Raw genomic sequence first — 15608 nt, 5'->3', positions numbered from 1 at the left:
AAGCCAGATGCAAAATACAGATCTTCTGTTGTGAGCCAATCTGTGCTGGAGCTGCAGTGCAATAATAATAAAAGAAACCTATCATATCTGTTATGATTATCTTTATAGCTTAGAAATGTCTTAAGTTTACAAAAAATATTGGGAAAGAAGTATCTAGGGAATCTGGCTCGTCACTCCCTATAAGGTCGGAGTAATTGTATATAAATTGGCTATATAGGGAGTTAGGCATCTGCGTAGATACAGTAAGTGTAATGTCAGCGTGTGAATGTGCTTAGTCCTTTTTATAGCTTGTGGCCTAAAAGTTAGACCAGATAAGAACACTTCTACCAAGTGCAGGAATTACTGCTGTATGCAGGGGCTACTTTCATGTTTAGACCTTCAGAAAGATAAACATTGCAGGCTCTGCAATATATTGTTCTTCATAACCAGTTGAGGCATATCACACCATAACCAGTCATTAGGTTATTTCAGGGTCCTGTTACATACAATCAGTGTTATTTTATGCACAGGTAATGGATATATGTGTAGTAAGTGTAGATGAAGCAAAGCTTGTATCAGCAGGGATCGGAGATCCATGCTGCAGTCTCTCCTACATACATTTGGGGAATTAACTGCAAATATGATACTGGGCTGGGTAGAGCGCTAAAGTACCAAGCAATCAGCACTTAACTTTTTTTTTTTTTTTTAAACACCGCTTGTAACATAGCGGTAGCTGATTGGCTGGTGCTTTATCACTTACATCTTCCCCTTTTCTGTGAAACGACTGCACACAAGTAAAATGTCTTGATTATGTACTAGGCAAAGTGTATTCTCACTGTAGCTTTAAGAAGAAACAGAAAAGAAAAAGATACCTAATATGCCATGTCATACTAACCTTAATTGAAGGATGACAAACGTTGGCAGGCATGTTATCCACACACGTGCTTGGTTGGATTTCTGTCATTCTCATTTTTTATTTATCAGGCAACGGAATACTGATTGACTTCTATACTCAAAATAATTAATGTGTTAAAGGGAAAGTTTGCGCAGGCAAAAATGCAGTTGAAAAATACAGCCGATAAACATGCGGTTTAATGTTTGAAAATAAATCCAAATATCCTGGTTCTTTGCCCTTTTAAAATTGGAATCTTCTTTCAAAACTGAGAATGTGCCGCAGCAGCCACACTAATAATATTAGCAGTATTAAAAAGAAGGGCTCATGATGTGTTCAGCCACCTATAAGCAATCTTTACACGTTTTCACCAGTTGGGGTGAAAAATCTGCAAGTTAACCATTTTCCAACACTTGTGCCTGGTCTGGGGGAACATGCTGTAACTGTACTTGGACTATGCTGACATATCCCATCACTCCCATGTCCCACACTCTGCATTAGACACATACGCAACCAAATCATAATATTGACATCATATACAGTTCTAGGGCCAGATGCACTAAGCTTCAAAAAGTGGTAAAATGGAGAGTGATCAACAACCAACCAATAAGGGTGGCCAATCCCAGGATCGGTGGGATTCGGCCCAAAACATGCCGGGATTTGAATCCCGGGATTGAACCTTCCAATCCCGGGATTAGCTGTGCGTGCATAAATCTAATGCCGGGCAGCGTCTGAGCACCCGCTCAGACGCTGTCCTGGTGTTTCCGATCCCAGGACTGCAGCCTGGAGAGTCACGCTGCGCAGGCCGCACCACCCATATCTGCTCCAGAGTCCTGCAGCTTCAGCCACCCACCCTCTGCCTCTGCACCCTCCGGCTCTGCTATCCGCCCGCTGCTGAGGCTCTGGTATCTGCCCGCTGCTGAGGCACCGCTGCTGTCTGCCTGCCCACTCATGTAAGTAAATGAGCAGGGGGGGGTTGCCCTTGCTCACCGTGTGTACCGCATAGAGATGTCAATCCTGGGAATCCCGGGATTGAGCATTTTTCAATCCTGATTCCCCGGATTGAAAAAATGCGCCGGGATTGTCATCCCTACAACCAATCATCTCCCGCCTGACATTTTTCAAACTTCTATTTTGGTTGCCGGAGGACTCACCATCAGCAGGGATTCCGACAGTCATTACCCCAACGTCGGAATTCCGACTGCTAAAAGCCCGACACACGGGTGGCGGCTATTCTTCCTCGTGGGGGTCCACGACCCCTATAGAAGGAGAACAAAATAGGTAGCGAGCCACTGTGCCCGCGGCGAGCACAGCAAGCCCGCAAGGGGCTTTGTTGTGCTCCCCGCTGTCTGAGTCCCCGCAGTCGGGATATTATACCACACCCCTCCATTTTATCACTTTTTAAAGCTAAGTGAATCTGGCCCTAGTGGTGAAGCACGGCTGCTAATAGGATATCCTGCTACTACTACTACTGGCAGAGTTGGAACAATGCGTTAGCTCATTAGACTTGCAGTTCCAATTTTTGAGTAAAAAAAATTAGTACTTTAATGTTCAGTTATATATTGACTAGTTGATATGTAGAAAATAACACTACTAATTTACATTGGTGTGGGTAATAAACTCTCTTATTTGCTTCTGTGCGCTAAGTGTGTTTTTTTCTTTTCTTTCCAGGCTGGCAGTGATGGGGAAAGTGTCGGGAACTGTCCCTTCTCACAGAGGCTTTTCATGATCCTGTGGCTAAAAGGAGTGGTGTTCAATGTGACAACAGTTGATTTAAAGAGGTATCACTGATTACTGGGATAGAGAGCACAGAACCATGGGTGAATGAATGTCCAACTGTTCCTGTCTTTGCTTGTGAGTGTGTCTGCTGGGTGTTCTGTAGGAAGTTATTGAGCTACACACAAAGTGGATATTGCATTGATTATTCATGCTGTTATGTTAAGAAGAACAATTTGGCCCAGTAATGAGAAGGTCTGAAATATACTTTTCTTCCTGGGTTATAGGCAATAAAAAATGTATTCAAAGGCATTTGTGCATTGGCAGGATGGGGCCCAGGAGGTTTTGGTCACTCTTCGTTCTAATAGCTAGAAAGTATTACAGAGCATCCAGTGAGTGCAGAGAGAGGGGAGGTGAGAATCTCTAGACAAGGGTGGCAATGCCTGGTACAAGGTTTTTCAGTTCATGGGAAGCACGGCCCTTCAAAGATAAAATGTTATTAATCAGAAAGTTTTGTGACCTAAAATATGAGCTAAACTTACTACTTCAGTTGCACATCATATTAAAAGGAATGGCTTCAATTTAATGACCACATTTAACCACTTAATTGGTTAATATTCCACAAATGGCTACCTGTAAAAGTTGCCATCATCCATATTGTCATGCTGTTTCCCAAACCCTGTTTGCTCCCCTCTAATAGCTCATTCTGCTTATGTGCCTTCAGAACACTTCTCCTACAGCAGCCGTAGTGGAGGTGCATCCGAGATGCATATGTCTCTGACTTGCTCACAGTGATTAGTTTGGCTATGGTATAAGTGCAACCCTGAATCATGCTCGCTGGGCAGCAGGAACGCATGCGATTCATCACAATTTTTTGCCCGACTCGCTGCCTGGAGGGTGGTCTCAGGTTGGGATGTCAGACTGCCAGCAGGTCCAACCACTGACTCAGGAGGACCGATGCGCACTGACCTGAGGGGATATCAAACTGACCCAATTTGATTGCCCAAATGGTCAGAATTGGCCCAAATTGGCTCAGTGTATGGGCACCTTAATAGTTTGTACACCCAGTGCGATTTTGCTTGCGATTTGCTAGCTATTCGATTGTGATCTAATGGAACGGTACACAAAATGCTTCCGATTTAGCTATATAGTACAGATCTGTACTATATATTCTTGCCTGCAAAGTCTATTTTACTGTTCGATTTACACTACACGGGAGCACATTTCGGGATTGAATCTGCATCGAATAAGGCTGTTATTTCCATTTGATTTTGACTAATCAAAATCAAATACATAATCTCACCATGTTGACACCGGATAAGACTTCTTATATTATCGTTTCAAAAAAATGCTTTTATAGTTTTTACTATTTTTGCTGTACTCCTAACTGTGTTGTGGCTGCACTTTTACTGTTCTATTTTTATGGCTATAGGAGTTTGAGACCTTGTACTACAATTTTGCACTCAAGCAACACTTCATTAAGGAAAAAAAAAGGCAAATTTCATCCTCCCAACTATATTATGCTGTAGCTGCTCTGTGGATGCTTGTTAACATTGCACAGATATCCCCTAAACCACGGGTGTCAAACTCAAGGCCCGCGGGCCGAATCCGGCCCGCCGGACCTCTTCAAGTGGCCCCCTGCCTCCGCCCAGCCCCCCCCCCCTCGCCGCTGCCCATCCGCCCCCGCTGCCCGCCCCCCCGCGCCTCTCCGTCCTTGCACACAGAATGTTCAGTGTCTGACAGGAAGCACAGCTCTGCGACTTCCTGGTGACGTGCAGAGCTGCTCTTCCTGTCAGACGCTGAACATTCTGTGCGCAGGTAAAGGCAGCAGTAACTGTGGGGTGGGTGGGCAAGCACATATTAACCCCTGGCAACGGACATTAACCCCTGGGCAACGAGCTGAAACCCCTGGCAACGGACATTAACCCCTTGGCAACGAGCTGGAACCCCTGGTAATGGACATTAACCCCATGGCAATTAGCAAGAACCCCTGGCAACAGACATTAACCCCCCCTTGGCAACGAGCAAGAACCCCTGAAAATGTACATTAACCCCTTGGCAACGAGCTGGAATCCCTGGCAACAGACATTAACCCCTGGCAGCCAAAAAGAAAAATCGTGCAGGAGACAGTTTGAAGAGCAGCTCTCCCTCTCCCCATCCTGGTTGGACACAGGTAGGCAGCCTACTACTCACCATGATACTTGTAGTAGTACACATTCGGAAAGGGGACGTGGTAACGCCCTTTTTGCCCATGGCCACTCCCATTTGTTCATGGCCACGCCCCCTTTCTGAATGTGTACCGGCCCTTTGCGGGTGACCAATGTGCTGATGCGGCCCCCGATGAATTTGAGTTTGACACCCCTGCCCTAAACAGTGCCCTACTGTATTTCACTATAAGCTATGTTTCCATGGATAAGTGCTGAAATCTACTTGACAATTATAACTGTTATAAGGAAGTAGGGCTAAATATAGTGGTGTACAGAGAGGAAAGCTTGTTAAGTGTTGAGCTAAAAATGAGCAAGGACAGAGGGTGAATGAGTACACTGTACGGATTTCTCTTGCCGGATTGGACGGCTCATATGCAGCAGCAGAGTTTCTGGGAGATGCTCACTGAGGTTATGAAACAATGTTCTTTGGAGGCTTGATATTGTGTGTAATGGAATTGCTTTAGATACATAAAGCTATATGCATGTCAATTGTCATTTTAAGGTGCTTTTTAATCCATTCACAAGTATACACTTTTATACAACAAAGCAATGAAATTAATTGCACAATGCAATGATGAAATGGTATAAAAGCTATAAGCAAGCTAAACCATAACTTGCACCATTTTCTTTACTTGGATGCACTTTGGAATGACTTGCAAGCCAACAAAACGCCGCCCACACAAACTTGCATGCCAGATATGACTAGGTATATTCCATCGGGTGCCGAGTGATGTTCCAACAGGGGGATCCCGACAGTCAGTATCCTGACGTCGGAATCCCGGGCTACTTTGCACTCGCCACCCTGACGGAGCACCGGCAGTCGGGATTCTGATGTCTGGATACTGACCATCGGGATCCCCCCTGTCGGAGCGCCATACCACGCCCATTCCATCTGAGAGATCAGTAGTAGTCATTGGATAAACACTCAACTCTACTTCATGAATTCATGATCTGTCTAGTGTTTAAAGTCCATGTGGCTGATTAATACCATCACAATTTTGCAGGGTTTGTTTTCCATAATATGGAAATGTTTGATCTGTGCCTGTGCAGAGGTCACATTACAGTATGATTTGACAACAGCGATGGACTGGGCCGTTGAATAGGCCCAGGCATTTGTGCATGCGCGAGACCTTTGTTGCCCGCATGCACACGATGGGCACTGCCTCTCCCAGCTTGCAGGAGAGAGGGGAATGCCTCCTCTCTACTGGACCTCAGCAGCGCAGAGAGAGCCGTCTGACCCTCCGTGAGTCCAGCTGCTCTCTGTGCACCAATCAGGAGGCAGAGCCTCCACCTTGCACAAAGAGATCGGCCCCTCTGGCATTTGCCAGAAGTGCCAGATGGCCAGTCAGGACCTAATTGACATACTGCGAATTTTGCAACCTTGCAAGCCAACAAAACGCCGCCCACACAAACGCCTGCACCCCCCCCCTCGTTACGGCGAATATCCCCAGGGCCAAAATCATTCATTTAATAGTCGCCGACCATCAAATGATTTCTTAAGCTATTGCAAATCTAAGCCGCTGAATATTTTTTTTTTTACTATGTAAATAAAATTATTATTATTGTGTGCAATCTGTGTGTAGCCCAGGACTTGCTCAGTTGCTGTAACAGAGGCAGGCTGATCGGGGCTGGAGCTTATGTCACATGACTTCCCCTAAAAGGGCAGGGCACCGCTGTTGCCCCTGAAACTCCAGAGAATGGCCAGTTACCACTCACAAACCCACAATCAACTGACGAATGGCCAGTGGTTAAAAAAAAGTAGCAGGATTTTATTACAGGATGGCATCGCGCATGTGCAGTCTACCGATATTCACCTGGCCTGCGAATTTGTCAGGTCTGAATTAGGCCCTAGTGTTAGATGGCTGCAAATTTGATCCAATCCATGTCTTAGGAAGCAGCACTTGGATCTGTGATGCTGCTAGAACAGTGGTTCCCAAACTGTGTGCCGCGGCTCCCTGGGGTGCCTCGGGACACTTGCAGGGGTGCCGCGGGTTGGTCGTCCAGGACCAATTCAAATTATTTATGATCAATTATTTCTGGACAAAACCAGTGCTGGTGGCTGCCAATCATAAAATGTCTACAACCAGAACCAAATCCTGCCCCTTACCACATAATTGATCCTAAGAAGCACATATAAACACAATCTACTTAATTTGATATATATTCATTTGGGGGCCTAGGGGTGCTGTGGAAAAAATTCTGATACTCTAGGGTGCCGTGATTAGAAAAAGATTGGGAACCCCTGCACTAGAAAGCTTCTTTATTCTATAATGCCTCCTGTGTGAGCTGCTACTGCTCACTGTGAGTCTATGAATCAGTCCCTGTACCATCAGTGCTGACAGCAGTGTTCAGTGATCTTATTGATAACTATTCTGAAGTAGTGTCTGTTAGTGTAGGAGAGTCTTATGTGCATATAGGCAAAAATTATTTTATTATACAGCTGTTGCATTTGGATTGTTTGGTTTCAACAGAGTTTAGAAATCAAACAAACTATGGCACTCCTTGGTGAGCTGCTTTTACTTGTTTTTGTGGTAAAGGACCCTACATGTTCTATCCATTGTAGTGGTCACTGTATGATTTTTTTTTTTAGAGCAGTATGCTGACCACCTTCAATCGGGAGGGCACATTTTACATTAGAAATTTACGTTAGAAAAAAAAAACATACATAAATTGCACACTGCGCCAGGATTACGCCCACTGTGAAACCAAACGGCAGGACAGCTTTAGAAGTAATAAAAACGGGCAGGGCACGGCACCCTGTAAAATAAGGCTAGAGTGACCTACATTCAGATTCATACTGGTGCATGTTTAACCCCTTCCTGACACAGCCAGTTTTTGCCTTCCTGACAGAGCCCTTTTTTTCAAATCTGACATGTATCACTTAAGTGGGGCTAACTTTTTTTTGCTTTTACTTATCCCAGTGATTTTGAGATTGTTTTTTCGTGACACATTGTACTTCAAATTAGTGGTAAATTTGGGTCGATACAGTCTGTGTTTTTTTGTGAAAAATAACAAAATGTCGTAAAAAAATTGGAAATTTAGCAATTTGCAAAATGTTAAATTTTCTGCTTGTGAGACAAATAATCATACCACTCAAAATAGTTAATAACTAACATAGACCATATGTCTACTTTATGTTTCCATCATTATTTCAACTTCCTTTTAATTTTTTTGGACACTAGGAGGCTTACAATATGAATAGCAAATTCTCAAATTTTCAAGAAAATTTCAAACACTGATTTTTTTAGGGACCAGTTCAGTTCTGATGTGACTTTGAGGGACTTGTATGTGAGAGACCCCCATAAATGATGCCATTTCAAAAACTGCACCCCTCACAGTATTCAAAACAGCATTTTGGAAGTTTGTTAACCCTTTAGGTGTTTCACAGGAATTAAAACAAAGTGTAGGTGAAATTTCAAAATTTCATTTTTTTTGCAGATTTGCAATTTTAATACATTTTTCTAAGTAACACAGTAGATTTTACTAGAGAAATGTGACTAAAAATTGATTCCCCCAATTCTTTTGTTTTCATAAATATCCTACATGTGGCCCTAGTGTGCACGTTGACCAAACCACAGGCTTCATAATAGAAGGAGCACCTACTTGATTTTGGAGCCTCCTTTTTATGAGATTATTTTTTAGGCACCATGTAGGTTTCTAGGCACCATAAGATGCTAAAATTTAGGAACCCCCCCACAAGTGACCCCATTTTGCAAACTACACCCCTCAGGGAATTCATCTAGGGGTATAGTGTACATTTCAAACCCCCAGGGGTTTCACCAATTGTGGTACAACTGGGCAGTGAAAATGAAAAATTAAATTTTTTACACAAAAATGCAGTTCTGGCTCAAAATTTTTCATTTTCACAAGGAATGAAGGAGACAAAGCACCCCAAAATCTGTGCTACATTTTCTCCCGAGTACGGCAATGCCTCACATGTGACCAAAAAATACCATTTGGGTGCATGGCAGGACTCAGAAGGGAAGGAGTGATTTTTGGATTTTGCAGCTCAGATTCTGGTGGAATGTTGGTGGGTGCTATGTCGCATTAGCAAGACCCCCCAAGCACCAATACAGTGGAACCCCCCCACAAGTGACCCCATTTTGCAAACTACACCCCTCAGGGAATTCATCTAGGGGTATAGTGTACATTTCAAACCCCCAGGGGTTTCACCAATTGTGGTACAACTGGGCAGTGAAAATGAAAAATTAAATTTTTTACACAAAAAATGCAGTTCTGGCTCAAAATTTTTCATTTTCCCAAGGAAGGAAGGAGACAAAGCACCCCAAAATCTGTGCCCCAATTTCTCCCGAGTACGGCAATGCCTCATGTGTGACCAAAAAGTGGCAGGACTCAGAAGGGAAGGAGTGATATTTGGATTTTGCAGCACAGATTCTGGTGGAATGTTGGTGGGTGCTATGTCGCATTAGCAAGACCCCCAAAGCACCAATACAGTGGAACCCCCCCACAAGTGACCCCATTTTGCAAACTACACCCCTCAGGGAATTCATCTAGGGGTATAGTGTACATTTCAAACCCCCAGGGGTTTCACCAATTTTGATACAACTGGGCAGTGAAAATGAAAAATTACATTTTTTTACACAAAAATGCAGTTCTGGCTCAAAATTTTTCATTTTCAGAAGGTATGAAGGAGAAAAAGCACCCCAAAATCTGTGCCCCAATTTCTCCCGAGTATGGCAATGCCTCATATGTGACCAAAAAATACCAGTTGGGTGCATGGCAGGACTCAGAAGGGAAGGAGTGATTTTTGGATTTTGCAGCTCAGATTCTGGTGGAATGAATGGTGGGTGCTATGTCGCATTAGCAAGACCCCCGAAGCACGGTGAAATGATGAACCTAATAATCCATAGATGTGTGGTATATTTTAAAACACTCCTTTATACATAGGCCGGGTTTGTCGGGGCAAGTTTCACAGTGGAAAATAGTTTCCTTTCTTATTCCCTTTTTATAGCAAACTTTGCACCTTTTTTGTGTCCTGCCCTTTCTTGCAGTGGAGGGGATTTCGTTAGGAAAATGCTGCCCTGGTACAATACGGGGGCCAGTACTAGAAGTACTGGGGCCCTCTGCCTGCTGGTTCCCAAATATTAGGCCCTTTATGACTTCCTCTTGAAAGTGCATAAATGTCCCCCTCTGGCTGGTAGAACGGAATAGCACGTAAGCGTTATACAGTGCCATCTGGATGATATACACGGCCAGCTTCTTGTACTAGATTTTTGTTTTCCGCAGGGCACTGTACGGCTTCAGTACCTGATCTGAAAGATCCACTCCGCCCATGTACCTATTGTAATCTAGGATACAATTAGGTTTTGAGGTGTGGGTACTGGTACCTCGTACAGGGATGGAGGTGGTACTGTCTCCATGAATTGTTGTCAGTATAAGGACATCCCTCTTGTCCTTATATTTGACCAACAACATATTTTCGGTGCATATTCCCCTGCTTTCACCCCTTCTCATTACTTGGGCAATGTGCGTTTTTGGGAGGCCTCTTTGGTTCTTGCGCACAGTACCGCAAGCTGCTGTACCTCTTGAAGCAAGGGCCTTAAACAGGGGGATGCTGGTGTAAAAGTTATCCACATAGAGGTGATAACCTTTATCCAGGAAGGGGTGCACTAAATCCCAGACAATTTTTCCACTAACACCTACGAGGGAGGGGGGGGCATTCTGGCGGTTCAATTCTTGAATCCTTCCCTTCATATACCCTAAACCCGTGGGTGTACCCTGAGGTGCTTTCACACAGCTTATACATTTTTATGCCATACCTTGCCCTCTTACTGGAAAGGTACTGGCGGAATTTAACCCTTCCTTTAAAATGTATAAGGGACTCGTCAATACAAATAAATTTTTTAGGGATGTACATCTCTGCAAATTTGGCACTGAAATGATCAATGACCGGCCTGACTTTGAATAGCCGGTCAAAGGTGGGATCATCTCTGGGTGGGCACAGTGTATTATCGGTGTAATGTAAAAATTTAAGGATTATCTCAAAACGAGTCCGGGTCATGGCCATACGGTAAAGTGGGGTGCTGTACAGAACATCTGTACTCCAATATTGCCTAATTTCTGGCTTTTTTACTATGCCCATATGAAACACCAGACCCCAAAACGTCATCATCTCTACTGCATCTACAGGGGTCCACCTAGCAAATGATGACGTGGGGTTTTGAGCAATAAACTGCTGGGCATATAAATTAGTCTGGTCCACCATTAAATTTATAAAATCATCAGAGAAAAATAATTTGAAAGTCAATTTCTCTGAGACCTGTGGAATCCAATTGGATTCCTGGGATGGCCAAAAACTCAGGAACCTGGGGCTCAAAATTGTCTGGTGGTGGGGTCCATACGGGATCAATCATTTGGGGGGGGGGTCTCAGCTGCTCTACGGGGGCGTCTTTGAGGGGGTCCCTCATCAGCAGAGGAGGAAGAGGAGCTTAAGGCGAATCCTTCAAATTCCCCGCTTGCATCACTGGCTGTGTCAGAGTCAGAGGCAAGCATGGCATATGCCTCCTCCGCTGAATACATTCTTCTGGATGACTGGGATGACATTTGGGATGACATTTGGGATGCCATTTTTATTTTTGTGTTTCTGTAAGTGTAATGTTTCAACACGTGTATAGTGTAGGGGGGTACAAACTTTATTTCTTAGTGTGTAAACTTTATATGTAGTGTGTATGTAGTGCAGAAAAAAAAAATACTTTATACAGGAATTTCATCCCAATAAAAAAAAAAAAAAAAAAATTGAAGGGGTTAAAAAAAAAAAAAAAAAAGGTCCTGCGCCAAAAATTGAGCACAGATGTTGGTCAGTAACGTCCGTCACTGAACAGCGCTCAAAGGCAACAGGACACCCACAAAAACAACGTGGGTGTAAAAACAAAAAAAAACAATTTAAAAAAAACTGCAGAAAAAAAATCACTGATCAGCGGCCACAGGACACCCACAAAAGCAACGTGGGTGTAAAAACAATTTAAAAAAAATTTCCACAGCACTCTCCAAAAAAAAAAACAATTTAAAAAAACTGCAGAAAAAAAATGATATCAACCCTGTGCCAAAAATGCTGTTCAGTGATTGTACGTCACTGATCAGCGCTCAGCGGCCACAGGACACCCACACAAGCAACGTGGGTGTAAAAACAAAACCCCACTGCACTCTCCAAAAAAAAAAAAAACTGCAGATCAGTGATGCAACACTGATTAGCAGTGAGGGGCAGCAGACACACAACCTGACAGGGTATATATATATATATAAAAAAAAAACCTGGACCCCCAAAAAGTTGCTGATTAATTTAAACTGACCAGCACAAAAGGGGGGGCAGCAGTCCGTTGCACACGCAGCACAACCTTTGGTGCAACTGACAGGTGTATATATATAAAAAAAAAAACCTGGACCCCCAAAAAGTTGCTGATCAGTTAATTAATCAGCACAATCAGCACAAAAGGGGGGGCAGCAGGGGGGGGCAGCAGTCCGTTGCACACGCAGCACAACCTTTGCTGCAACTGACAGGTATATATATATAAAAAAAAAACCTCTGCACCCCCAAAAAGTTGCTGATCACCTCAGATATAGTGATCAGCACAAAAGGGGGTGCAGCAGACACAAAATATAGCACTCTCTATCACTCTCTGTCACTATCTGTCCCTATCTCTCACGATCTGTGACTCTATGACACTGCAGCAGCAGCACACACAGAAGTCACAAGATCCAGGAAGTATCCAGCTGCTGGCAGCACGCTACCAGCGGTGATCAGCGGTGATCAGGTAAGTTTCAGGCAAGGATCAGGTATGTATCACGACAGATTGGCACGGTGACCGCTCTGCACGCAATTCCAGACCGGAATGGCGTCTGCAGTGCAGTCACCGTTAGTTTAAATCACGCGCCTTGGCTGTGATTGGTCCGTGGGTCCCACGGACCAATCACAGCCTTGGGGGCAGGTGGGGTGAGGTGTCCTCGTCACCGATGACCCCCTCATGCCCCCTGACGCCCGGCGGTGATTGACACCTGTGTTACCGAGCGTCTGATTCGCCGGTAACACAGGAAAACGCTGTGAATGGCTGTTCACACTGAACAGCCAATCACCGCGATCGCCGACGGGGGGGCGGCATCGCAGCCCCCCCTGGGCATGCAGGGACATGTCTGCTGTCAGGGACAGCAGACATCGTCCCTCTGTCCCCACGTCTATAGACGCGGGGACAGTTTAAAGTCCTGACGTATATATACGTCATGTGTCGGGATGTACATCCCGGCCATGACGTATATATACGTCAAATGTCGGGAAGGGGTTAATTAACAGGTCAGCAAATGTGGGACAACTTTTACTTTTCCCCTAAACTTAATTGCATCAAGATTTCCCTGAGCTTCTGAAAAGCTCATGGAATTTGTTCTGCAAGTGACGAACCATGTTATGTGCTCCAACCAGCTTCATTTGTAATGATGAACCTTTCCCTGTGGACTGACACCTGTCACCAAGTCATTGCTTGATGTAGGAAAATCTGTGTTTATAGAGCATAGGAGCTTCACTTAAGTTTTGTAGCTCTCCTGTAGCTTGTTCATTAGACTTTCCCTGCTTAGAGGCCTCAGCCACATGTTACTACTGGTGGTTGTCTGGGATCACCACTCTCCTTACAACTGTAGAATAACTTTTGATGTTCCGTTCTAACTTCCCAAACCAAATTTGGTCAAAATGTTACTGAAGCTTTTTCCAAATACATAGCACATACGCTTGCTTTAAATATAGTTCTCCGTATTTTACAGCACTATTGATGGACAGGCATCTGTTGGCTCTATGTAAGGAACAGTAGTAATAAGGGGTTGTCTAATGGGAAACAATCTTATAAGCTGAAATGAATGAGCTGGCTAAAATGATTGTAGAATAGAGTGGTGTCTTCTTCCTTTTCACCATCCATGCTTCTAATATGACTGGCAGTATGGATGGTGTAATGGTTAGCATTACTGCCTCACAGCACAGAGATTTCCACCATGGCCCTAACTGTGCAGCGTTTGTATATTCTCCCCGCACTTGCATGGGTTTCCTCCGGGTACTCCGGTTTCCTCCCACAACCCAAAAATATACTGGTAGGCTAATTGGCTCCCAACAAATTAACCCTAGAATGTCTGTGTGTGCGTGTACATGTGGTAGGGAATATAGATTGTAAGCTCCACTGGGGCAGGGACTGATGTGAATGTTCAAATATTCTCTGTACAGTGCTGCGGAATATGTGTGCGCTATATAAGAAGCTGTTAATAAATATGACACAAGTACATGGTTAAGGTATAAGAGATAGACAATGTTTAAGTTGACCACTAATGGTTGACATACCATTTCATTGGTTGACACTGACAGAATTTTGACACAAGCTTAGGGTCGACAGGGGCATGGTTGATAACCACGACACTATTTTTCACGTTTTTTGTTATCTGTCGACTTATAATGTACAGTATGTCTGTCGACGTGTAACGCGTCCCCTCAAATGGCTCATTGCGCTCTCCATTCTTCGGGCATGATACTTTGCTGCGCTGTGCACACTATTATGGTCTCGCTCTATGCTTACTTGGATTGTAAAGTATGAACCATACTGAAGATTTAACAAAAGATCCATAGGAATGCAGATGGGATCTTAGAGAAACCTTTGTTAAGATGTGCGCTTGCCTGAATTATTTTGTCCAGGATGGACGGAAGATTCCAAGGCTTAATTTATCAGCATATCTTAAGATCGCTGATGTGTGGGGCACCTTTTAGTTGCAGTGCATGCCTCTTTACTGCACAGTCCTTAGTATTGGTGTTTCCCTACACATTTACAAGCAGTGTATGAACTAAAAAATAGTCTCCAAGTGTTTCCTGTGCATTGCTTTGACTGAGAATGAAGTTCACCAAAATGGGACATGAGCTGGTTGAGCACAAGTGTATTATGCTGACGAGGAATGTCAGGGGATGGGAGAAACACTCTGGCATCCAAGTGAGTTCCTGCAGTTGTTCTGAGCAAAGCCTTGAATGTTAATTGCATAAAATCTCCTAATATGCCTCTTTGGTTCAGCTCATTGAACTGTACTTATTGCGGAATGTACATATGAAATCATTGAGTCTTTGTTGTGATATGTCCCCATGAACTGGTAACCTCCCTCTTCCTGGCCTCATCCATGACATTCACACATCGGGGAGATGTTGCAGAGTGATACTAGACCGCTAAGATCGCTCTGCACAGTGATGTTACAGTGATGTTTGCTCAGCGACCTGCTAGGGCCAGTGTTCTCCAGTAAGAACATTAGACCTGACCGGCAATCTAACTAGATTTATCCCGCATGCTGGATCTTAATCGCGGGGCCATGCATCACTATGGGCATCTACACACGGAGTGATGTAGGGGCATTTTCTATGAGATCTGGTCAGATCGCTTAGAAAATGCTTTGTGTGTGGGTCCTATTACTGCTGTAAACTATCTTTATTAAAGTAACTTACTGTGGATGAATTGTTTTTATTGATGGATTTTACTGTTTATCTTTATAATAGAAAACCAGCTGATTTACAGAATCTTGCCCCCGGAACACATCCGCCATTTATAACCTACAACCATGAGGTGAAGACCGATGTAAATAAGATAGAGGAGTTCCTAGAAGATGTGCTTTGCCCTCCAAAGTGAGTACAAGAACAAATGCTGACAATAGTAGTACAGATAGCTAGGTGAGAGTAGCTGGCAGTGAGATCTAGTCTGCATTGTGTAATGAATGTCACCTCTTTCCATTCTCACGTTTCCCTGTTGTAGTGCCAAATGTATAAAAATTAAGGGCTCATTTAGGAATAGTAG

The 15608-nt window shown here is 44.0% G+C and overlaps 1 protein-coding gene across 1 annotated transcript in view; it reads left to right on the top strand.

Annotated features, from left to right (window-relative positions):
• CLIC4 (CLIC family member 4) overlaps window positions 1-15608 on the top strand; it is a 55581-nt gene that overhangs the window by 26319 nt on the left and 13654 nt on the right. Inside the window, exons 2-3 of the mRNA XM_083173621.1 lie at window positions 2543-2652; window positions 15314-15439. Of these exons, the coding sequence (XP_083029747.1) occupies window positions 2543-2652; window positions 15314-15439 (236 nt within the window). The remainder of the gene's footprint in view (window positions 1-2542; window positions 2653-15313; window positions 15440-15608) is intronic.

This window comes from Crinia signifera, chromosome 2 (genome assembly GCF_055691185.1).
Source record: "Crinia signifera chromosome 2, ASM5569118v1, whole genome shotgun sequence".
NCBI lineage: Eukaryota > Metazoa > Chordata > Amphibia > Anura > Myobatrachidae > Crinia > Crinia signifera.
Note: the sequence above shows the minus strand (reverse complement) of the source record. Positions and strands in the feature narration are given on the sequence as shown.